Source organism: Meleagris gallopavo, chromosome 22 (genome assembly GCF_905368555.1).
Source record: "Meleagris gallopavo chromosome 22, MGAL_WU_HG_1.1, whole genome shotgun sequence".
Classification (NCBI taxonomy): Eukaryota; Metazoa; Chordata; class Aves; order Galliformes; family Phasianidae; genus Meleagris; species Meleagris gallopavo.
Window position 1 is genome coordinate 12,719,015 of NC_139425.1, and position 25,584 is coordinate 12,744,598.

At 41.8% G+C, this 25,584-nt stretch overlaps 1 protein-coding gene and 1 long non-coding RNA gene across 7 annotated transcripts in view; one reads left to right on the forward strand and one right to left on the reverse strand.

The window, feature by feature from the left end:
• Positions 1 to 5,546, reverse strand: LOC104914069 (uncharacterized). 2 transcript variants are annotated; one of them, XR_014887778.1, is made up of 4 exons: positions 5,458 to 5,546; positions 3,489 to 3,596; positions 3,018 to 3,188; positions 1 to 2,883 (listed from the first exon to the last, which is right to left on the reverse strand). It is a non-coding gene; the product is annotated as an uncharacterized LOC104914069 (long non-coding RNA). The 2 variants fall into 2 exon arrangements; XR_004161836.2 differs by lacking the exon at positions 5,458 to 5,546 and having other exon boundaries at positions 3,489 to 5,043.
• Positions 5,220 to 25,584, forward strand: part of ZNF217 (zinc finger protein 217) — a 27,139-nt gene continuing 6,774 nt past the window's right edge. Inside the window, exons 1-4 of one of the 5 annotated variants that reach the window (XM_085241762.1) lie at positions 5,220 to 5,355; positions 18,975 to 20,760; positions 22,829 to 22,954; positions 23,724 to 25,316. In XM_085241762.1, the coding sequence (XP_085097888.1) occupies positions 19,362 to 20,760; positions 22,829 to 22,954; positions 23,724 to 25,316 (3,118 nt within the window). In that variant the 5' untranslated portion in view covers positions 5,220 to 5,355; positions 18,975 to 19,361. The other 4 variants (XM_085241765.1, XM_085241763.1, XM_085241764.1 and 1 more) reach the window with 4 other exon arrangements.

Consider the following 25,584-nt stretch of genomic DNA (forward strand, 5'->3'; position numbering starts at 1 on the left):
GCTGGGCTTTTAATGGGAAAAATTTCTCACTATTTGACAAATAGTGTCAATTGCTAAATAGCATGAGTGGCTGCGTTCTTATTTTTGCCATAGCCTAAGAAGTGGAAAGAAGTAGTTTATAAACTGAGAGTGAGAAAACCGGAAGCCCAAACTAATCAAGGAAGAGAGTGGAATAACAGATCTCTAGATCTGACCCTTGATATTCAGAGTAAAGGCCAGGTGATAGCAGAGAGGACAATCTAAAAAGTTACAAGAAAAATTTAGGGCCTCTGCTCCTGGTAACAGAGCACATTTGGGGCGGAAAGTATGAGTCCAGGATCTTCAGTTTATTCATCTTTTTTTTTTTGTTTCCATAGCTTATATTTCACCTGTGTGTTTCTTTTCATTGCCTGCACAGTGCAGTCTGTGCACGCTTGGAGTTTGCTTCTGTTTTCAGTCCTGAGGGAAGAGCTGCTGTGCACTAGCCCTCCTCTCTTCCAGCTGCATCACTCCAATGAAAGACGTGACTTCTCCATGCAAATCTTCATTCTCCTTTAGTGACCACAGTAGTGCTTTGCTGCTCTCATTGCTAATGTTATGTATGTTATCAACCAACTCACGTGCACTTAAATAAAATGACAGTAAGTTCCCGAAGACCTTTTACCCATTAGTTATAAGAAAAGAGAACATTCACATCACAGCGTGCCCTCATTTTGAAAACGGAAATTTGCAGAACCAGGTACAGGAATAAAAGTGTACCTTGAGCAAAATGAGCTGGGAGAAAGTGATGCATTTTTGCTGAGAAATCTACGTGCTATTGAACAAGCTTCTGTTTACGTCTTCTCCTACACTACATGTGCTTGTGATAAATGAAAAGAAACGGCGTGTCATGCTTCAAGTCTGTTAAAGTTCATACTCAGTGAAAACAAAATCAAGGTCAAATAGAAAATCTTTAATAGCTGTACTGCCAGCGTGCCCCACAGGACTTGAGTCTATGTGTTTATACAGACAGGATGTATAAAATACTGGAAGAAAAAAATCTGCAGCTTCTTTCTCATTATAAAAATAAACAGTTCTATGTTAAATTTACTGCTGGTAAAGTTAACTGGACCTACAGATTTTAGTTGTGTGAAAAAACCTTAGGAATACAAATGCATTTTTAAAGAATGCAGTACTTTGGCCTAAAATGCACAGGGGGGTGGGGGAGAACAAAACCACAACCCCCCAAGCTGCTGCTGCTGACAGAGGGAGGCTGGTAACTGAATCTGCACCGAGGAGATAGCTGCTAATGCAAGAGCAGGGCACATTCTTGGGGGGGAGGGAGCCTTGTGCATGGCTGCAGCACAGTCGCTCCATGGATTATCTGATGTTGCAAGAACCTGATTGCTTGCAGCTTTCTCATCACTGTCTCATCTGTGTCTTCATTTAGTAAACCTAATCATGTGAGCATGTTAGTCAAATCTGAGACCGTGCCTAACTACCAAACTGCCCCTGCAGCAGGCGTTTCCTGTAAACACACCACTGTGTGCGCTTCTGCAGAGGCAAAAACATGAGAATCATCTGACACGATTGGATTTTCTTTTAGTCGTTGCTGAAATAATGCTGAAAGACGTAATTTGTGTGAAGGGGAAATTCAAAAACAAGCCACAGAACACTGATAAAGCTTTCTCATCAGTCTGCCTCTTTTCTACTCTCAGCTGAATATCTCACAAACAATTTATGAATAGTTTTGTAAGCAAAGAAGTAAAATGATCCCGATTTTACAAATAAAAATCGTGGTGCATAAATGAATACTGTAGAATTTTGTATTCAAACTCATGGAAAAATCATCTCACAAAACACTTCTGAAATTTGTTCTCTAGCTTTGAGCCATTAAGTTACTCTCTGAGCATGGTTTTGAGCTTATCTCCTTAAAAGCAAAAACACTGCATATTTACTTTATTTATGCATTCATGCCAGCATATGGAGAGTTTCATATAATGGCTTGATTGCTCGAGCAGGGCTTTTTTCTTTCTTTTTTTTTTTTTTTTTTTTTTTTTTTTTTTTTTAAACCTGCCTGCTTTTGTGTGCCTTGTGAGACAACTTGCCCAAGATCACACAGAACGTCTGTGGCCACACTGGGACAGAGCCCAGATCCCCAAATCCCGTTTGTGCCCTAACCACACTGCAGTCCCTATTAAATAGCTGCTTACGTGTGATTCTAAAATGAGAGAGTCCCTGTGCTAAAGAATGAAGCTTGGCTGATCTCCTGCTCCCAGGTATTGCCTGGATATTTTGCTGTTCAGATCAGTTATTTTAAACAAACACCCATGGTAACTCTCGAAAGACTTAATTTTAGGTAAAGGCTTCCTGTTGCTTGGTCAGCTCTGTTTTCATTCTCTCTGACAGCCAGTGTTTTCTCATGTGCAGTAGAGCAGGGCTTGAACCAGTTTACAAGACTTTTAGCACAATTTTTTTTAAAGAATGTAAATTTACATAATGTAATTCAAAAGAACATAAATGCAAATTTAAGTACATTAGGAGTTTTGGGACTGAAACTAAACATTTCAACTTTCAGCAATGTTATTTTATTTTTTTCTGCTGTTACGGAGGAGATTATCACAATTTTGGGCTTGCTGCCTGGTTCCAAAGTCTAGTTTGGAGTTGAGTTTAATATTGCAGACTGTGTAGTAACATACAGTGCAATACAGTAAACACAGGTCTGTCAGCCTTTCCTGTGTGTTTGCTGTCAAATTTTTTACACCATACATAATATACCAAGTACTGAAGATTCTCCAGAAAAGCAGCAAATGTCCCCAGCACAACACAAACTCGGGGAGAAAATATAAGATTTATTTTTACAAGTTGGCCCTTGCCTCATATCAAACATCTTCAGTGCCATGAGCATAAATCATTGTGGCTAATCTGTAAAAATAAATTGAATGTTTTCAGTTCAGTCACGTGATGTGATGTTATATGATGCATTTTGAGGGAAAAAAAAAAAAAAAAGTTTAAGATATGCTTAGCCTCTCATTTTTTTCCTGAAACAATTCTTTTACCTTCTTATGTTTTCCATGGTGGTATCATATCTGAGTGGATAAAAACCACACGGCTTCTGTGTTCTCTGTTCAACCATGTTTATAGTCACCCAGAGTCCTGGCTCCAGTGGAAGTCCTTAAAACCACCCCGTGGCTTTAAGGAGGTCAGCATGCTTCACCTGGACGAGCAGACTATTTCAAAAAGGAGTGAAAAATGAAAGGGGGGAAAAGTAATGAGTGTTAGCATGTCATGAGAACAACAAATATTGTAAAACGTGATTCAGAGAGCTTTGCAGGAGGCAGAGTTGGAGGTTAAAAGGAAAGGCAGAAGAGTTTGTTTGTTTATTTAAAGGTTTTGGGCACTGAACTTGTTTCAAGTCTTCGATATAAGGACTTTTAAATGATAAAATCTGCACTTTTAGCAGTCATGACTTTTAAGGAGTCACATGACTCAGAACACCAAGTATAGCAAAACTAGTAACTCACACCCACCTTCACTGAAATTCAGCTTTGTTCTTTCTGCCTTGCTGCCAGTGGAAAATAATCGATACTGAAACACACATGCAAGTCCCACTGAAGTTGCTGCTCTTGTGCTTCGCCCTGGGAGTGTTTGTGGAATCAGGTTTGGTTACATAGTACACATTAATGTGCAGCAACTTAGAAAGAAATGTGAAGCTCTTGCAATAAAGTGTAATATTTTGCATGTGTGCACAGACATCTTGTTCAGACCCATCATTCTGCAAAAATCACACCTAAAAAGATCAACTAAAAATGCTCATTGTGCAACAGCCACTACAACACTGGTTGATACACTCCTGTATCAACCAGTGGGAGGGCCAAAACCTAACGCCTCAAACCTGTACAGAAGCAGACTAAGGCAAACCCCAGGTCTCAGTTTGCACAGCAGATTCACAGAGGCATTTTTTAACCGTCAGGAAACTAGTATAAGGGCACATCATCTCCCTGTATGACTAATTGAAGGTCACAGACAGAGAAATTCTAAAAGTTTGGCCTTATATGTTGTGGTCTTCTTTTCATTAAAAGAATTCCATTTCAAGTTGCTGTGATGCAAGATTCAAATTTACCAATAAAGATATTTCATCTTCCAGAATAGTGCGGTGAGAATATTGCCACATTCGGAAAGTTCTTTGATTAATCTTTGTATGACATACGAGTGACCTCAATTTCAACCAGAGTAGTGTTGTTCATTTTAGGTTGGGAGAAGTTTGGGGGGGGAGGGGAAAGGTAAAAAAGTAAAAATCCACCTACTTTTGGCTGTATTTCTTTGAGAAGTGTCCTGCATCGGGGCATGCTGGGTTTGATACCCGTGTGAACTCACTAACATGAACTAAACCAACTTGAACAGGTCTTGGTGTGCCTTTGGGGGAAAAGCAGACACACGGAAACCTCGCCTCTCGCACATCCCATTGAGGAAGGTGCTAACCTCAGGGCTAGCAGAGATTAAGCACTTTGCCAACAGCATTGTGGATTTAAGTCAGCAAAGCTCCTCGTTTTCAACTGGAATAGCAAAAAAATTGTTATAATTCTTCGCCAGGTTCACTTAGGCCCAGTTTAGCATCCGCACCCTTACAGAAGTAACAGCGCCAGCCCGAGGAGCCGAGTGCTCGTGTCCGTCAGCAGCAGCACAGAGCACAGAGCCGCCGGGCCGCGTTTGCTCTGTTCAGGGCACTTTTCCCAGCCGTCCCATCCAGCGCAGCAGCGGCACGCCGCCATTTGCTCCTTTTCCCCTCATGGCACGGAGCGCCCTCCATGCGCTGCATACATGTACGTACGATGCTGTAGTTTACTGCCGTGACATTTATTTGGTTTACTGCCGTGATATTTATTTATCACCAAGCGTAGTGCTGCGCAGCACTGAGCGGCTCTTTGGGCTCCTCAGCCCGCTTTGCCTCTGGAAGACCCACAACGAGCACAGGATGAGGCTCCCGCGGCCTACGGCCGGATTTACACGTGCAAAGCGGCGGCGGCTCCTCCCGGGCCCGCATTCCGCCCGTCCTCGCGGCACGCCGCCATCTCCGCCATACAAAGGCCGCCGTGCCCGCGCCGCACCGCACGGCCCCGGCCCAACGGCCCCGAGCTGCAGCCCGCCCCGCCGGCAGGGGGCGTTCCGGAGCGAGGCGCGGGGCGGGGCTGGCGGCGGCGGCGGCGGCGGGGGGGGCGGGGCGTTCCGCGGGGGCTGCCCGAGCAACAGCTGCGGCGGGAGCGGTTTACAAACAGTGCCCCGAGCGCCAGCGTCGCCGAGTCCGGGCTCCGGCGGCACCGCGGGCGGCCGCCCTCGCTTCCCTCCTCCCTCCTGCCCCACCTCAGGATGCCGGCCGGGGAGGCGGCTCAGGCACAGGTGAGGGAGGTCTGAGGGTCGGCTTCCAGCGGGGCCCCGGCCCCCCCCCCCCCCCCTCCCCAACCCCCCCTTTTCCTCCTCTTTCCCCTCACGCGGCGGCACCTGAGAGCCGTGTGGCTGACGGGGCCCACGCGTGTGAGGCTGCGGGCGCCCAGCGGCAGCGCTGTCCCGGCCCCGGGGGGGCTGAGGAGGAGGAGGTGGAGGAGGAAGAGGAGGAAGGGCGGGGGGCAGGTGAGCGGCCTCGCCCCTCCCTTGGCGGAGCAGCAGCAGGTAACGAGCCGCTCACCCGGCAGCAGCCCCGCTCCTCCCGGCCCCCCGTGCAGGTGTTCCCCCCCGTAAGCCCGTAGCGAGGCTGCGGGGCGCGGGAGGAGCTGAGCTCCTTTGTGAGCCGAGATGTGCCTGGAAGGAGGCTGTGTAGTAAGTGGCTCGTGGGGCGGGGGGGAGGGGGGGAGGGAAGGAAAAGTTTATCGATCCGTTCTGCCAGCTTTTTTTTGTGTTGTTTGCCTCCCTCCTCTGAAGGCTGAGCCGCGGCCGCGTCTTGGCATCGCGTTTCTCCTCTTATTTACCGATCTCCGAGGGGAATCGTGAGTTTAGGGTAGAAATAAATAAGCTCCAACTGACTTCTGGACCAACAAAAGACGTTGCCGAGCGAGGACAATAAAATTCTGGGATATCTGCGGGTTGAATTTCACTCTGTTCCGTGATACCCACCGGACATTCTGTTCTGGGTGTGGGGTTTTTGTTTGTTCCCCGCACAGAAACCTGCAGCAGGGTGAGCCCTGCGCTCTAATGAGCCGCCCCCAAACGTGCTGTGACTCCTGTAAGTATCTGAATTGGAGTGTAATAGTTTTGAAGTGGTGGCGAACAAAAATCTTTATGCTGTGTTATTGATCCGCTGATGAAAGGCGTTTGGATTTGAAAAGGGTTTAGTCTGGGGGTTTTTGTGTGCTTAAAGGTTTTTTTTTTCTTTCTTTCTTTCTTTTTTTTTTTTTTTTTTTTTTTTTTTTAGGACAACAACATTTTTCTGTGTTGTTTCTGGAATGACCTTGAGAGCTTTAAAACTACCCCAGTTTCCAGCGGTGGGTTTGAGGGGGAGGCAGCAGCAGAAGCACGCAGTGAAAATTGAAAATAGAAATAGGAACCGAAGGAGGTGCAGTGAGATGTTTTCTTATAGAAGTATGTGAAAAAGGAAGTTTTTGTAAGAATGCGTGAAAAAAGAGGAGAGGGAAATAACGCAGTTTCAGATGCGGTTAGAAAGAGAACATATCATTCTTCACATTTTATTAGGCCCTGAAATGCAGCAGTGATATGATCTGGAAGACACAGAACTCAAACGCCTGACTACAAGTTGAATAGCAGGCATTGACTTGCTGACCAGTGCTTCCATGCTCGTGCTGGGGGGGCTGGTTTTGTGTCTGCAAAGGTATCGGAGCTCGGTGCTATGACAATGGCTTGCAAATGCTTAAACGCCATGTTTTATTGCTCTTAGGAGCTCTTATTTACTGTAGGTTTGGGAATACGGCTAAGACTTTAATTTGTGATGTCCACACTAAGGTTTAAGCGTTTCCTTGGATAATGCAGAAGGACGGTTTTAAATAAGTAGGATAAACTGCATTCTTTGGCAGGGGGAGGGCAGAGGGGAAGGGTGGAGGAGGTGTTTTTTCTTCCCCTTTAACTACTTCTGTAACAGAGTCAATATTTTAAGATCTGTGGCAAGAATGTGCCTTTGTGATCACTAACCTTTCTGTGGTGTTTAAAGAAAAAAAAAAAAGAGCAGTACTGTAATTCTGTGCGAAGTGTCTGGGTTTTACATCTGAACAGCTCGTGCTCAAGATCAACACTGAGTTTGGAAATTCTGCCTTGAAGTTTTTGGAGTGATGAATATGAAAAGAGAATAACTTTAGAAACGTGGTTATTACAGTGATTATTGATTGGCTTGGCCCGCAGCCAAGCAACTCTTCTGCATGCACCAGAGTTGCTGATTTAAATTCTGTAGGTTCCTTTAAAATATGTGGGTCTTCTCGAATCGTTAAACGATATCTGGAGCTATTTAAGAACAGTAGATCAGCTCTTAGTTAAGGTTGTTCAATTATGTCTTCATCGCTTTGGAGTTGGTTGAATGACTTGACATGAGATTAAGCGCAACAAAAGAAAAGGCAGGGGAACAACAGCTGCCTTCCACTACCCGAGCAGCAGCGTTCTCAGAGGCTCAGCGTTTTACCTTCTAGTATTAGGTGGTGTCAGGTTTAAATGTTAATATTTATATGCGTATTTACAAGAACCTCGGGCGTTCTGATAACACATCAGGCACCCGAGTGCTGGCTATTCGTCTTTGGGGGTTGTTTGTCTCTTGCCTTTTTAGGAAAACTATCTTAAGATCTGATACTGAGGGGTGAATTGATCTCATTAACTTTTCAGACAAAAGTAGCGAACAGTCACCACTAGTTTGTACTTGTTTAGTTACTGTGTGGTAAGAACTTTAAGGTGTGTCCTTAATGGCAGTTGACGATTCTTGCTGCGAAGCCTTGTTTATTTTAGGTAGATGTTTTATACAGAATTTCCAGTGGGACAAATTACTCCACTGCCTGCACTCACCCTTTCTGAAGGCTGGCTGTGAGCAGAAGAGAATAATTCTACCGTGCTGCAATCAGTATGTATTTTTAAATTGAAGTCATTAAGTTTTACTGTGTATTTTGAGGCTTTTCCTACTTCCTTTGTTTAAACATTCTCAAACAGTGCATATCATACATGAATTTGAAGCATTCATATGGCACTACTGAGGCGAATTTAAATTTAAAATGAGTACCTACATTCTCGCTGATCAAAATAGAAAAAGTATTTCTTTAAATAAGTGGATGTTTTCTGGTTTTGACTGTGGTGAGAGGGCTATATTTGTATCTTGTAAACAAAGTTTCACATTAAGTAGTCTTTACAGAATGGCTTCCAGGCTTTGGATTAGAGGTGTTTTTTTTTTTCCTTTCATTTTAAGGGAATATGTCTTTCTTTGTTTAGGTAGCAGCTGGGGGGGGACGAGATGTAGGGTGGGGGCTAGGAAGAGGAAGCTAATAAACCTTAGCACCTTTGTCAGGCTGTCTTACAAAAGGTTACTTCATTTTGGTTTCCCCTTTCATGAGATCACATTTAAAAATTCCTTTTGAGTACTTCTAACCTTCAGAAAGTATCTTCCCCTCACTGCTGAGCTTCCACTTAGTGCTGTGGCGATAGATCAGTATCACATTTTAAATGAACGGGAACTGTGAGTTTCACTTGACTTTCAAAATGGTGATTACAATAAGCTCTTAATTACAAACTCTCAGATTTTTTTTTCCCTCTGTGGCTAAGGAGCTCTGGGGAAATGCTAAGTAAATTTTAACTTCCCTTTGTTCTTTGGGACTCTTTTGTCCCAACTCTTTCAACCTGAATCTTGATATGGAATTCATTGTCCTAGTAAAAGATTCCATGCACTGTATATGTAAATACACTCCCTCTTTCCTGTGTTATGAAATGTGTAACTAGTACTGGCATATGGAAAGAACGGCCCCGGCCCCCCTTCCCTTCCCTAAGGTAAAATGGGCTAAGCTTTCTTTTCTTTGCAAGCAGCTGAAAGAAGAGTTTGACCTTTGAACTCCCCCTCACACTTCCACACTGCTTTCAGGATGATTAAATAACCGAGGATATTTGCCTGTGTCTTATGCTTATTTATCTCACTTAAAATGTTCCAATACTTAACTGTTGAGGTATTGTCTTTAAATATAGCCAGATAGTGCATTTCGGTTGCAGCAGGGCTGCCATTTGCCAGCTCAGCCCTCTTATTTTTGAGACTCTGGATTTAGAACATCAGCATTCCAGGAAGATATTCTTTCCACATCTCATAATTACATTTATTTCAAACTGTTACTGACTTTTAACAGGCTCTGGGTCATTTCTGCTGACCCTTGACCCTCCTTTTTAAGGTAGCTCTAGTAACAAAAAAAAGTTGAGAAAGAGTTTTTCTTTCTGGTGCGTTAATAGGGGCGGGGGATTGTGCTGACTACTGTATGCATGCTTTCAGAGAGATGTGACTCATACCACAGGAGATTTGCAACTGAAGACAAAAGTAAGGAAAAGGATATGACCAAGCTATGTAAGATCCTCACTGCGTTGTATTTTTATTAAAAAACAAACCAAGAAAATGCTTTCCTAAGCTAACTTTGCCTATTTTTTCATCTACCTCCAAAATTAAGGCTACTCTGACAAAGGTTTGATTGTTTTTAATTTTTCAGGGAGATTCCCAAATAATCTTGTTTTATTGCTTTTATTGTTTTTATTCTTCTGCCAAACAAGAGGAAAACATTAAAACTTATATTGCTATGCTCTGACCAAAGTCATAAGATTATAACTTACAGTTTATAGATTAGTTGCTTTTGTGATTCTCCCTCCTCTTTTGTATTTTTTTCTTTCTTTTTGGAGCAGGGAAGGGAGGACTGGGCAAACTATGTGCTGTGACAGGGACAGACATGAAATTACAAAGTAAACCAATGTAGGTGCTGAGGAAAATGAGGTATAAATCAAAAATCTGAGACATACATTGTTTGTGCATACAATGTCTGAGTTCTTTGCAGAAGTTTGAATTGTTTATCTGACTGCCTTGAGAATTTCAAAAGAAAGTACAAGAGGAAATGTGGTTAGAATACGCAGGAAAATCTATGTAGTGCTGCCTGACTTAAAGATTTGAGCAGAAACTCGTCCAAGTGAGTCCCTGACTGGATAGGGGTTTTCTACACTCTAAAGATTTTATGCAACTGAAAGTATCAAAGTCTGAATTTGTTTATGTGCAGTGAGTGTACTTGCATTCTTCTGTGTAATAGAGTGCAGTGTAGTTGGCCTCTGACATAACTACTGAAGGGATATGAAGTCCCCTGTGCTTACACTTCATTGCAGTGGTAAATGGAGCTGGTGGGGTGAAGTCTTTGGTCAGCTTCCTTTGCTGCGGAGATAGGAAGAAGCAAACTAGATGTGCTCCAAAGACTACGGTGTGTAATACCTTTAGGAGAATGGATATAAAGGTGGTCCAGATAAGCCACAACTTCTGTTTAACTTCAGTGTTTGTTTCTAACCTTTTACTAGCTGCTAAAAAAACAAACAAACAAAACCACTTTTGCCTATTTCCTCTCTTTGGAGAGGTCCATTTCTTGTAGATGCTGGCTTTGCTTTCTAGGATAGTTTGATGCCATGTGTTGGTCATCACATGCATCCCTTCAGTCTTAATGGAGGATAATTAAGGTAATGCCAGGCAATTAAAACTTTCTGAATCTCCATCAATTGGCACTGGTTTCTGGAAGAGCTCCCACCTGCATGGAAGAAATGTGTATTTCAAGCACATTGCTATTTTTGTATCTTCAGATTTTAGGCCAGGGAAGGACTTAGTAGAAGTAAATGTCTTTCCACCAGACTGTGTGCATTTTTCCATCTTTCAGGACCGATTTCTGCCAACACGTAATTGTGGGTATGTTTGAAAGTGGCAGCTTCAAAGTCACTGCTCTGCAGAGGGGGGGGGGAATAGGAAGCTGCTGCTTTTTCTGCCAGCACACCACTGTGTTGGTGAGAGTTGGATTCAGAGTTGAAATCAGGTGAGAAGGCAAGGGAAGATGAATATCCTGAACAAAGTGAACTCTTCTCCTCTCCAACTCAGGAATAGCGAAGAACCTCTTTTCCTGTTATTTCACTTATGCTGCCCAAAGGGATGCAACTTCCCCATAATTGCTACAGAGGAACTCCTGCCTCTTGAGTAATAAGAAATTAAGTTTAATTTGGTAAACTCCAAGTTTACCACTTCTTTGTAGTGGTGGCTGTTGGAGAGATCTAACATCCCTCTGCCAAAAGATGTCGGAGGGGGGGGAGGAGGAGAGAATAATCTAATTTGCTGTTAAGGTCTCTGAAAATATCCTCCTTCAAATGGAAACCAAGTCTAAACATAAGGCAGTTTATGTAAGGTGAAACTGATTCAACAGTAAAAATGTATCACTCTCTTCACTAAGAGTCTTTACCTGTTGTGGAGAGAACAATAAACTGTTTTGTAAGGTAAGGGGTCACTGCCAGTTTAAGTGCACATAACTTCTTGATTTAATGAAGTTGCATCATCTTATAGCAGTGGTGAAACTTGTCCCAGACTTATTTGGAATAGGATTGCTCTTGTCTTTCAGCCTATCCACAACAGGTGTTGGCTGCTTCTTAGTGTCTACAGTCAGCTTTGGTTTTGTGGTCCCTGAGAAATTCTCTCCTACTCAGAGTGGGGGGGGGAAGGGGAAGGGAGAAATCTGGAAAATCTGTTGGAGCAGTGCTTCTGAACTTTAAAAGTCAGTACTTACTTGTAGCACTTCCTCCTTTAATGCCAGGAATTAGGCTCTTTTATATTTACTCTTGCTCAGTGGAGGAAAAACATGTGCAAAGTGATGCAAGCTTATATGTTTTCTGCTTTGAAAGGAATAATTACATCTTTTGATAGAAGAGGCATTCAGTTCACTGAGGAGACGCGTTCATCTTATCCATCCTCTGCCAAAACAGACATATAGCCTTAAAGAAAAAGGGACTCTGCAGGAAAAGGTTTTTTAGAGAAAGGATATCCTTTGTTTCTATCACTGTAGATGTCTGAAATGGGGGGAGGGAGTTTTCCTAATATTGTTCATTATTAACTGCTAGTTATTTTCCACTGATAATTAAATTCCTGGAGGAAAGTGATTTGCATATTTGTCTGCCTTATCTGACTACAAAGGAGCTTTAATGCAAAATCTTTCTGAAGTGTGTGTGGAGAAGTGCCTGGATGATAACACTCCTGCACTCTGGTGTATGTCTGTTTCTTCAGATCTGTTTTTGAGTTGTCTCAGTTGCACTGTGTTGGAAAACTCTGTAGCTGCATTGTGAGGATCTGTAACTGAGGGGAAACAAAATAGCCTCTCTTTTAGAGGGTAAAAAGAAACTCTGAAAACCTCTCTAAGGATCGAGGTTTAGAATAACTTTGAAAACTTCAGGCCTGAGAGATGAAGACTAAGCAGGGGCCTTGAGGATGTGCAGCATTTAGGGAGTGGAAATTCCAATTTGGGGTCATCTTTTATGTTCTCTTTTCAACCTGAACATCTTTGTTTTGATCTTTTCCTGCAACTGAAACAAACCAACTCTCTTCCTCCCCTTCCTCCCCCTAGATCTCCATTTCCTTTATAAGTTCTCATGCTAGTTCTTTATCTGAATGAACTATGAACAAACTTCTATTTAAAAAGATTTTTCTATTTCAACACATGGCAGAAAAAATATGTGGATGAGAAGCTACATTAGGTGCACTCGTGCTACTCTGTTAACACAGAAACGAACTGGGAAGTTGTTAAATGATTTACAGTCAGAAAGTTGAAGGGAGTTGCTCTTCCCTTCTCTGGAAGGCAACAGGACTCACAGTAATGAAGAGTCAGTTGCTGCCTTCCTATAGCGTTGTGAAGAAAAGCTGACTACTGCCATTCTGCAAAGCGAGGCTTTCTATGCCTGTGTTCTAGCTTTCCAGTGCTCAGCTCAACTCGCTTGCAGATGGGCACTGGTGCACTTCAGAAATAAGGTCTCAGTCTGTGGAGCAAATAATGTATTCCCTAGGTTTAGGGGCTGCTGTTCCTCAAACTGGGACAGGAAGACGCCTTACTGTGCGAGATGTGACGTGTGCCTTTCTTAGAAAACACCTAAAGGAGATTGTGCTTGACATGTATAAATCCAGAGACTTGAAGAATCAAGCTTGAAATTTCATGTTCTGGGTATCTGATAATTTGACTGATGCTTTGAAGCAGTGGGTGAATTAGAACCTCACAGTGAGTTCTTGCTTTGAGTTCTGACTAAACGTGGGAGATGTGAACACATGGCACAGCAGCGCTGTTAACACAGCTGTTGTCACTGCTGGGTTCTGCGAACGCTGTACGCAGCCTTAGGACTCTGTAGGCACAATCTTGAGAGTCTGCAGCTCTTGAGTACTGTTAGCAGCCACTTGGGGATGGTAATTCTACCTAATATCTTCTGTGCATGCCAGGTGTGGTGGAACTGCCTTAACTTTGTGCAGTGAGAGAGGGAAAAAGTGCTAAATAAAATAACCAAGCCTCAACTTTTCTTTTCCTTTAAAAAGAAACAGTCTGATGCATTTATACATGAGCTATTCCATGATCAGTACTGCCCCTGGATGTAGCTGTGCCCAGCTGAAATAAATAATCCCATAAGGTGTTTTTGATTTGCAGACAAATCAATAAGGAAAAAGAGATGCGAATTACTCTATGTAAGTTCATAAGGCCAAATGGGAGCAACTATTCTGCAAAAAAGCAAAACCTGTAGATAGAAATACAAAAGGTGCATCAGTAAGTTGTCAGTGGTTTCCCATTAACCAGTAGCAGAGTGAGATCTTAGCAGTGTTGAAGAGGAGGAACCTGTTCTGAGTACAAACGCACTGAGAGACAAACATTTGAGGCTGGATATCCTCCTGAAACATCTTGAAATGTGGGGAAAACTGAAGGAATATGTTGAAAATAAGTGGAGTTCTGTTATGTGAAAGTTTTTCAAGTGAAAGAAACATGGTTACAAAAACAAACAAAGGCAGCTAAACTGCAGAACTGGCTCCCTGAGATTTTGGGATGGGAATATGTTCCTGACGGTGGGCTACATGGGACTGTGGAGCTTCCATAGGGCACCGAAAGAAACCCTGGGAACCAGTGCAACGTGACAGCTTGCTGCTGGCCTTGGGTTAGGGGTCTGTTATGAGGTTGCTGGGGTGGCTGTCTGAGTGCATCTTGTGTAGTATGTACAAAAGTAACTTATCACTTAGTTGTAACTCTCTTTTCTAGTTTTCTCACTTCTGTTTTTAAGAAACTGTTGCAGGAACTAGGTGAACTTCTGTAATTGTTCCAGTTAGCTTTTTACAGTTGAACAACTGTTATTTCTGCCAGCACACAGCTAGTGAGGTGTAGTTGTTTTTCCTGCTCCCAGCTATGCAGCTCGGTCCCAGTGCTCCGTGGTGTCTGAAGCGAGAAGTTCAGTGGCTGGACTTTGCTATTCTCAGAAAGGTGTGTCTAGAATTTTTATTACATATTCATGGAAATTTTGAAATGCAGGAAGTAGAAATGCAGTAAAATTACTACTGATAGGTCATTTCCCAAAGAAATCTTTGAGACTGCAACATATAGTCTTCAGTTGTGTAATTCAATGAAAGTAATTTAAACTTCTCTACAGGCACTTAATTAAAACTTAGTCTGTTCTAATAATCTATTTATATGCAACAGCTTTTTGGTGTGGTTATTAGGTTGTACGGCAAGCATGATGCAAACAAGCTGTTCTCATCTGCTGAGTTCAATTTCTTTATATACATTTTGTGGTGTTCGTAAATAGAATGGGTATTGCTGTGAACACATTGAAGTATTTGATTAAAGACCACGTGGTCAAATATGACTTCTGTGAGCCACAGCTTGCGAAGCACTCTGGGCTGCCAGAAGGATGGAGCTCAGGCAGAGTTGTTAGCTGAGAAGAGATGTCGCTTCTGGCAGTGGCCCCACAGGAGGTGTCTGAGGGATCCCCTGGTGTTGGTGGGATGCCTGTTGTTCTCCACACGTGGTGGAGAGGGAAGTCGGAAGGCTGAATGTGAACTCACCGAAATGTGGAGAGTCATCCTCTATTTTCAACTTTAAGGTTAATCTGTGGCAAACTTACAGCTTTCTCTTCAGATGTTGGAAGGAAGTGTTTCCTGTTTTAGTCTGCTGTTTTGCTTAAGGTCTCTGGCTGTCTATTACTGTTCTCCCATTCTTCTTTTCGTCCCTCTCTTTTTATTTCCTGAAAGTGAAAGATGACAGAAGCTGCCCCAGGTACTGTGTGGGTTTTTTAGCCAGTACATAGACTTTAAGGCACAGGTAGTTACAGCGCTCTTCCAAACTACAGGTCATCTGCTTTCCCAAGTAAGCAATAATACAGAATTATAGCAACTCTCACTGTTTTACTGGTACCTACAGTGTTTTGAAGAACAGGGATGTAATTAATCAGCACTTCTGGCCCTCGGGTCCAAGTTAATATTATCTTCACTAGGAAGAAGGTTGTTTTCTCTTTAAACAATGGATAAAATCCTAGTGCAGATAGTTTAAGTGTATATTAGCTAGTCTAAACAATGAGTGTAAAATCATGCCCCGATTTAGAAAGCTGTTTGTCCAATCACAGTGAAGTATGAAATAAATAAGACTGCAGTTTTCCAGCTTGTTTTCTGACATTAATAGTAGTATCTAAATGCATTTGCAGCTTTCTTCAGAAATTCTACCTGCAAGATTTCCTTTTTAAATCCACAGATGCTATCTCTTTTATAGAATAACATTTCCAAGAAAAATAGTTGCCTGAACTGCAGATAGGCCTTCTAGGTTCTAAGCCAGGAATATCTTGCTCTGCTTTGCAGTGCTGCCTAGAGGGTGAGCTGTGACCAGTCCTTCACAACTGCTGAGACCCTCCTATTAAAGACAGCAAAAGCCTGAAAAACATTCAGCAGCCAACACAGGTTGGTGGGTGTGTACTCAGCTTTGGAGTGCCATGGGGGGATTCTCCGAAGGGCTGATTAAAATCTATTGATACCCAATAAATTCAGACAATTACAATTTACAGTTCTGTAAAACTCTTCTCACAGTCCACGTGCAGGCTTTATGCTGGGTATTTATACACACAGTTGTAAGGACAGGTTTGGATTTTTAGACAATTAAATAATTTTTCTACTGTGATGCATTGAAATGAGGTGATGTTGAAGTAGACCAACTTCTCCCCTCATCTCAGGATGCAGAAATATTGATCCTCACAGGGTGGGAGATGGTGTGGATTTCTGATGTTCTTCATCTGTGTTTTCTCCACAACGACATCTCTACCGTTGCTCTGTTCGTGTCATAATGCTGCAGGGTGGGGAGTGCAGCAGGGTGGCAGTTGCTGTGTTCTTGGGCAGGAGTGAGGATACAACTGATGGATCTCAGCAGTTCAGTGCGTGGGACTGGGGGCACTTCCTTCCCAGCAGTGCCTGTGACCTCTGGGGGGTATGATTCTTATCTACTACTGCAGAGTGTTTACCTGTGTAGGCAAAAGTAAATATGTTGAACTCTGTAAGCTCATTTCTAATATTTTGCTTAGGTATTCCTTAGAGGCATTTAGAAATCTTTCAAAGTAGCTGTTTTCATTTTAGTTTGCAAATAAATTATTTTCAGGCATATAGCCACCATTTAGGCACCTGAGCTGTGCTGCAGCATGTTATCCTGCTGTGTAAAAATACCTCTTAAAACTACAGCAGAAATGGAACAAAACAGCAAGTTGAAACATGAAGTAAAACATGCCAAGCAGTACCCTTTGATATGTTTTTCCTTATGCTTTACGAAAAAGGAAAGCTTTTTGAATACTTCAGCTTCAAACTTTTCTTATGGCTTCCCCACCTTGCCTATTTGGGGTGTGTGAAAGCCAGAAAGCCAAAGCTGACTGAAAGGATAGGGCAAGAGCAAAGGCTGCAGCACAAGCAATTCAGAAGTGTCACACCACAGGCTGAATCTGCCTGCTACAAAAGATTTTTTGAGTCATTATGAAAGGAGGAAGTGTTAATCATGACAGTGATTAAAGAAACAACAACAAAAAAAATGGGAATAAAGGCCCTAGTTAGTAAAGGGATGTTTTGGCTGCGGCAAATTCAGGTTCTGCTGTCACCTTCCCATCAGCCAGTGGTTTGGTCCCTCTTGTACTCCCTACCCTTCCACCCAATTTCCCTCTGTTCTTCCTGCTGACTTGTGACGTGAGCCTTTGGCATGGTCTTTGAGTTTTAAGAAGCCAGAAGGGACCACTCTGGTTTCCTGGTACTTTAATGATTTGTTGTCTAGCCCTTGGTTAGGTGACTGGACAACAAGAATATTAAGTTCTGGCGTTGCAGGGAAAAGATGAATACAAGCAGCTGGCAACTGTATTGGCATTTGAGTAATTTTTTAAAAAAATTCATCTTTATTATAGACTCCAGGATTTTCTTTTGTTAGCATAATGGCAGGAAAAGAAGCTGACTTTCAGTTTAAAACCAAAGAATATTCCTAGGACCCAAGCATAGAACACCTCAAACACTTATCCTCTCACTGCTCTATCTACTACTCCTGGCAATGTTTTGCTGTGCTTCCTTAAACTGAAGTGATCTTGAGATTTCATAACTGAAGCCCACCCCTGCAATCTGAATAGGAAAGCTGTCAGGAAAAGCTGGAGCAGGTAACCTCAGCTGGGACCACAGCAGTGTGGTGTCTTTGCCTGCTCCAACTGCTTGCTGTGAACATGTTTATAGCCTGATCTATTACAGGATTTGTTTGGAATGGTTATCCTTTCTCTGGCTGAAATGAAGCGAAATGTTTCCGTTTTCCCTTAAGTAAGAACAAGGTAAAAGGGAAGAGGAATTCTAAAAACATACTTTGCTCATACTGTCTTCTATTATGTGAGCCATAGAGCACACTGTGTTTCGAGACTTGTTAATTCAAGTGATGTGGATCATTGGCCAGCTTCTCTTATGGAATAATTTGTGAAAGTCTGAGGCCAGAGTCAAACTCTGAATGCATTCTTCTGATTAGATATTTGTGTTTGGGCAGGTTTTGTCTAGGGATGTTTCCTATTCAGTTTATGTGAGCATGTGCTACTCTGGTAAATCCTTCACTCACCCCAACATTTGATTAAGTGGAATCTTGAACTCCAGAACTTTTAGTTTCTCTGCCTTAAGAGAGTTATTAATTAATTAATTAATTGCTGCTAGTGGGCTTTTTAATTCTTATGAGTTTAAAAAGCTAAGTGGAACTTGTAATTAACTATATCATAGGCCCTTTAAAACTTACGGAATTTTAAACTCTCATTTTGGAGTATAATCAAACACACATTTGGTGTTGCATGCAGTTTGAAATGGGAAGCATTTCCTTTGCAAGTGTAATAGTTGGCCTCTTGGATGATTTTTAAATACTAAACTACTGCTCAAGAAACAGTATCATTAGACTGCTTGAAACTTTGAGGTGATCTAATTGTGGCAGGGGTTGTAAATCTGTCGATATTAACAGCTGAGCAGTGGTATTAACAAAGTTCTTAATACAAGGATTTGTACTTAATGCTTATTTTGTACTAGAACAGTGAGTGCTAATTCCGAGCTCTCTAGTCTTGGGTGGGAGAAAGAAGGGATTTTGCTCAACAGCCATTACTGAACAAACAAAGTTTTACTGTGGCTCTAAATTCTGGTTTCACAAGTTCTTGGAAGGTTACTTTGGCTCGCTTCGTTTACTTGTTAGGAGTTCAGTTGATGTACGTATTGAAATATGGTTTAAGCAGTTCTATGCAGCTGGGTAAGAGCAGGGTTAGAATAGCTATTGAAGTATTGCTATTATATAGCAGTCTTAGAGCAGTAGCCTAACTAATGGAATAGAGGAATGTTTAAGACAGCTGTTTATTTCTACTCTGGTATGTAGAAAATCACTGGAGTGTTTTTTAGTTGTCCCTCATTGACGCTTAGTAACGTACGCCTTCTGTGCTCAAAAGCATTCGACAGTTTTCTTTATTTGGGAGATGTCTTGCTTTTCTTTTGAGAAGTCTTACGGATTGCTTTCTCTCTTCTTCAGGTGCTGGAGTTCTTTGTGGCACTGAACTTGCCCTCGATTACATTTTACCCAATGCAACTATTTTAAGTTTTTGTACAGAAAAACTAAGTGTGACTGTTTCTGCAGACTTGAAAAATCAGAAGAAATAGTTCAAGAAACCTCATTCGTGTCACTGAGAGAAGCAGTGGATGCACTTTCAGTGATGTGTTAACACAGGTAAAAATGGAAAAGAAATAATCTTTTGCTCCTGGAAAAAAATCTTTTTCTTGGCAGAAGACTTTGAACTTAGCAGACTTGCAAGCACATGTTGGAGAACTTTACAAGTGTCCTTATCGTGATCAGTGAACATCCCCCAAAGAACTGAAACCTTACATTAAAACACGTCATAGGGAACAGAACGTAGGAAACATGCCAACTCAGCCTCTCCTGGCATATATGGATGGACTGGATGGAATAGCCAGTACTGTTGGTGCACAGATGGAGAATAATGATGCCTCAATGACAATAAAAGGAACAAATACCATTTCTTACAAAAGCTTGCAGGAAAAATTTCTTATGCAAGCTGAAGGATGTATGCCTCTGGACTGCATGTTTTGTGATGAGACTTTTAAGCATCCTGAAGAACTTGGAAAGCATGTTTTAACTCAGCATAGGCCTACTCTTTGTGAACCAGCTGTCCTGCGTGTTGAAGCAGAGTATCTTAGTCCTCTAGATAAATGTCAAGTAAGAACAAATTTGCCTTCACCAAACAATGAAAAGGACAGCGAAGAACTTAGTTGTGAAGTTTGTGGACAAACGTTTGATGAGGCTTTTGATGTTGAAGCACATATGAAAAAGCATAAAGATTCTTTCACGTATTGGTGTAATGTATGTGGAAGAAGATTTAAAGAGCCATGGTTTCTCAAAAATCACATGAGAACACATACTGGGAAGCCTGGGTCTAGAAACAAGCTTCAGCAAGGTTCTGAAAGCCCCATCACAATAAATGAGGTGGTGCAGGAGCATCTAACTGAAAATGTAACATCGCCTTACAAAATTTGTATGGTTTGTGGCTTCCTATTTCTCAATAAAGAGACTCTACTTGAGCACAGTAAAGTGCACACCAAAGAATCAGTACCCAATGGCGAAAGCCCCCAGGTGACTGATGATCCCGATCTAGAAGAAACATCTCACAGAGAAGAGTTTTTGCGATTTTTGAACTTAAGACCAAAAGTGGTTCTGGAAAATGACAAATCACAAAAACCTGTGAAATGGATTGCTGAGCTGGATCCGTTCAACACATATCAAGCATGGCAGCTGGCTACCAAAGGTAAAGTTGCAATTGGCCATGGCCAAACTAAAGAATCGGGACAAGAAGGAAGTACAGACAATGATGATTCATGTTCTGATAAAGAAGAACTTGGTGAAATTTGGAATGCAAATAAAGGTAGCCAGACTGAAACTACAGGGAAGTCAAAAGTAAATAAAAACAGCAGTTATGCAGGGAATAGTAACTTATACCGACACAAATTGAAACATCCCAACAGTGAAGTGCCTTCTATGGAGATGGATTCTAAATTGTCTCAGAACAAAGAGAAACCAACACACTGTTCAGAGTGTGGCAAAGCCTTCAGAACATACCACCAGCTAGTCCTTCATTCTAGAGTGCATAAGAGAGACAGGAGGACAGATGGGGAGACTTCAGCTGCTTCAAGGTCGTGCTGTACTGATATAATTGCAAGCCTAGATGAAAATGGAACAGTAGAGCGAGTGGAAGGAGGATCTGAAGATGGGTCCGAAGACGGGCTTCCAGAAACACTGAATTTAGGTGAGCAGCATTTTGAGGCATGAGATTGAAATAACTGTTACTGTTTGGGAGCTGTTTAAAGCCAAAAATGCACCATCTCTCTTAATGACCTCTTCCAAAACTTACACTGGAAATAAGAAATAGTATGGTGGGGAAAGGGGAGAGGAGAGGAAGAATAGGAAAAGGAAAGAAATGTTCTGACACACGTATTTCCAGGTCTTTGAATCTGTGTTGGGCCTTCTGGCAGTGGTGATTTGGGTTTCTGGAATTACTGAAATACTTCCAATAACAACCTGTCTAGAAAAATTGTATTCCCCCCACCAAGACACATGCTTCTACTGGGTATACTGCATATTCATTGCATTCTTGTACAGCACATGTTTTTACAGGTAGTATTTCTGAACAAGTCACTGTATGTTTCCCACTTGATTCTGCATCTTGTAAGAAAGGGCAGAAAAATGTCCAATGCTCAAAATCAGTGGTTATCAGGATCCCAAGAAGTAAAGAACAATTTTTCTGCCTATCTATAGGTTGTGTTTCTTTTGAATGGTAGCTAACGTGACAGGCCAAGTGTCAGGACCAGCAACCTTTAAATTAGTTGTTTGAGGATGTGTATATGGACTATTAATATGTGTATGCAAGAGGAATATACTTAGCTCCTCTTCTTTGATAGAACAGATAAACTGTGTGTTACCCAGGGTTAATGCTGAACCTCACTTTGGTGGCACATTTTTTAAGGCAATGCTGAGTGATTCTTTAATCGAAAGAGTTTGCATGTCTGTGGACAAAACGGAATAGCAAAAAGGCTGAACTAGCACTGCTGCGTGTCACACACTTCAAGTCTGCATTTAAAGAGCAGACACTTGCATAATCGCTAGAAAAGACAACGTACAGAATGTCCTGGCACACAAGACTGAGTTTTCTGTTTCTGGTAATGTGCTGCCCTTAATGTTGCCTCCAATAACAAAGGAAAAAAAAAATTACCTAATGTTAGCTTACTTGTTTTGTTTCACAGCGCCTTATCCAAAACGAGAACAGCTTTCATTGTGAGATGCTGAGTCATGCTTCTTGAGACATTATCTGTTTGTTTAAAACAGCTCTGGCTGCTCTTGGCCACAGTTTAGCCACGCTTAGCATTTCCAGTATGGAAACTTTCCAATGCATAGTAACTTTGGAAAATCATTTTAAGCTGTCTAGCATGTTTCTAACGTCTTAGTTAAGCAAAGCGCTTCCTTCTTTATTTTCCCGCTCTCTAGTTAGCTTTGATTTGGATACTTTACTTAAGTTGACTTGTTTGGCAGTTTGAGTTGTAAAAACATCAAGACTTCGATTTGAACGGTGTTTGGTGTGCGAGCTTTCTCCCCTTGCTGGCCATTGTGCTGTGCGTGCCGCCCTCCAGTGGCGATCGCTATCGCTTGCGCTTCAGCTTATCTGCATTAGGAACCACGTGCTCCACGGAACCGGCATCCTCTGCCGCGTTCCTGTTTGTTAGAGCTTAAGCATTCACAGTTCTAGTGAAAGATTACTTGTTGAAGCCAAGCTGGTGGTTCTGGGCAGGACACTTCACTGATTGTAGCCTTAATATTATAGTAAAGGAAAAAAATCAGCTGTCCTCTCCACCTTCCTTCTGCAGGACAACATACTGTGTTGTGCCGTGGTGCTCGAGGCAGGTTTACAGTCCAAATAACCACGCTGTTCAAGCACTCCCCTTTATGATAAGAATACAGGTTTTAAAGGATATGACTTTCATTTAAGCCAATCTCCAACAGTTTCTTGTAGATTATTGCAGAATTAAATATTTTTTTCTTTGAGGCCTAGTTTTACATCTTGTTTGTTCTGCGGGGCTGCTTCATTTCAGACACTAACCGCAGTGGTACTTGACACAGCTGGAAACCTTTTCAGCCATTTTGCTTTCTAAGTGTACCATCAGTGCAGAACCAAAGATGCTCACAGATTGCACAGGTTGGCAACAGTTCTTCCTTTTGTGTTTTTTCCTTAATAAAGACAGCTAAGATAGTTGCTTGTGGTTTTGAAAGGGACTACAGACTTGCGTTTGCTCTTCATAATGTAGCTATATTTTCTCTCAAAGATAAAAATGAAGATGTTTTGGAAAGAGCAAAAGTTAAAAATCTTGGAGCCTCCAGAGAATGCAGCTATTGTGGAAAGTATTTTCGCTCAAACTATTACCTCAATATTCACCTCAGAACTCATACAGGTAAATGGGCTTCAGCTTTATGGGAGGGGAAGGAAGTGATGAATCCAATTGGATGGGATGTCTGGTTTTGGTTAAGTAAAACAAAAGTTGCCTTCAAGGTTATTGAACTTAAAAATAAAGATTACTCTTAATGTTGGGAGAAAGATCTGATTTTAATTTCTTGAAAGGAGTTCATTATATACCTAAGTGTAAATCTCTTTGGGGCCAATTATATTGTGCTCTTAACAATACTCATTTTAGACCTTAAAGTTCTTTCTGCCTTTCTTGGTGTAAGAAGAACAGAAATACTTCCAAGTGTGAAGTTTGTCTGTTAGTTGCTACTGCCTGGGGAAAGAGCTGTGTATTCTTCAGTTAAACTTGTCTGTAGCCAAGCAAACTCATTCTACTTCTGTTAATGTATGTCCATGTTTCTTTTGAAACAGCTCTATTTATAGAACTGTAACACTGTGTTGTTGAATAGCATACCTGCAATATGATCAAGGGCTATGTATGCATTTTTGGAGTTGACCCACAGCTGTGCTCGCTTACTTCTGCCAAACAGGGCCACCACTCTGCATAGGGAACTATCTTCTTCATAACCAGAAGATGTCACTGTAGTTAGCAAAAGCAGTAAGACAGTTTTATGTGATTGAGAGTCTGGGGTTTAAGATTATACGAAAGGGGGAAGAAAAATCTATTTTATTGTTCTAAAGTCTAGATTATTTCCTTGTTTTTAATTGTACTCAAGACTTCAAATTGTATCAAACTTACTGATAAAACTGTGTTTCAGGTGAAAAACCATACAAATGTGAATTCTGTGAGTATGCTGCAGCACAGAAAACTTCACTGAGGTATCATTTAGAGAGGCATCACAAGGACAAGCAAGCTGATAGTGCAGCAGATGTGAAAGGTGACAGCAAAGCTTCATTGCAGAGTCAGGAGACGGAGCTGTTTCTGGTTGCTGATGGTGCTCAAGAAACCAAAAATTTGAAGAGGCTTTTTGATGGTGCCAAAGATGCTGAGGGCTGCCCACCCACAAAGCAGCAAAAGGAAATCCTGTCCTTGAATAATGCAACAGGCAGCACAGTCCTTGTAAGAATGAAAAATGATTCTAGGGAATCGATCAAACGTTCAGTTTGTAACAATTTGAATCAAATGCATGAGAATGTGTCCACTCCTTACTTGGAAAAACTAAAGTCTGAGAAGGAAACAAAGGAAGTTCAGCCCAGTGCTTCACATAAGAGAGAGAGAGAGGCTTCTGTGGAATCAGAGGGAGATGATGTCCAGTACGTTTGTGCTTTTAAGGATGGAAAAAATACGACTGATGTACGAGAGTGCTGTGAGAACTCCAAACACAAACATATGGTGGATGCTCAAGAAATGCCCTTGAACTTATCTATTGGGACTTCACAAGAATGTTCAGTGGTTTCAACTACTAGAGGCCTAGTACCCAGCACCTGCCCATTTTGTACTTACAGAACATTCTACCCAGAAGTCCTAATGATGCACCAGAGGCTGATGCACAAATATAACCCTGACACCATTAACAAAAATGGCTATAGAAACAAGGCTCTAGCTAAAGCCAGACGCACTGGATGCCCTCCCGCCCTGCTTGGTAAAGATGTGCTTCCTCTGTCTTTTAATCCTAATAAAAGTAAGGCCTCCCCATCTATTCCACAAAAACTGTTGCAAACGGGGAAATCCAAGCAGTGTCACCCTCCTCAGAACAAAGTCTCTCTTTTTGCAATGGCTGATTCAAGCAGCACAGCCCCGAGTAACCTCAAGTTTCATAAACAGCAAAGTAATATTGGAGCTCAGGCAAATAATTATAGACAACCTCAGCAAGAAATGCACTCCAGTTCCAGTGGCTCTCCAGTACTGGACAGAGTAAAAAGAGCTGAATCTAAAATGAAAGCTCTGAATGTCACAGTGTCTCAGTCTGGTGTAGTTAGCAGCAGCATGAATGGGGCTCTTGACTCTCACCTAAACGAATCTGCCTGGTCTTGTCATCGAGGAAGAGACTATCTGTGTAGTAAATCTGTGGGCAATGCAAATCTAGAATATGGTGAAACATCATCTAAAAGAATGAAACATAGTGTGGTAGTTATTGAACAAAGTGACTGTGCAGTGGCTAATTACAGAAGATATGAAACGAGCAGATTTCGTGTTGCAAACAGATATGCAAATCTGCTACCTCAGGAATGTTCTCGCACCAAACCTGCATCCTCTGTTTTGCCAACCAAACAAGGGCTTCTGAATTCGGATGATGCTGATCCTCCTAAAGTACTGACTGTTCTCAAACCTTATGAGCCATATAGCTCTGGATCACTTTACAGTTCTTGTGGATCTAGCAATGGCCAAGTCACCAGCTCTACAGTAGAAGGTACTGTATCTCCATCCTAGTTCAGTTAGATGTCTTTGAACTTTATGAAGAAAGGTGTATGAAATAATAAATGCACAGCTACAATAAAATAATAGAGAAAATCAACTGCTGTTAACATTTTGTCAAGTACAGTCAGTGTCTGGATTTTAAATGTAAAATCCAGGTTCAGCAAACTCCCATCTTGGGGAATTAGGCAGCTAAGGTGTGAATTCTAAAGAGAGGTTTAAAATTCAAGTTCCACCTCCCTGCCTACAGTCTCTAATATCAA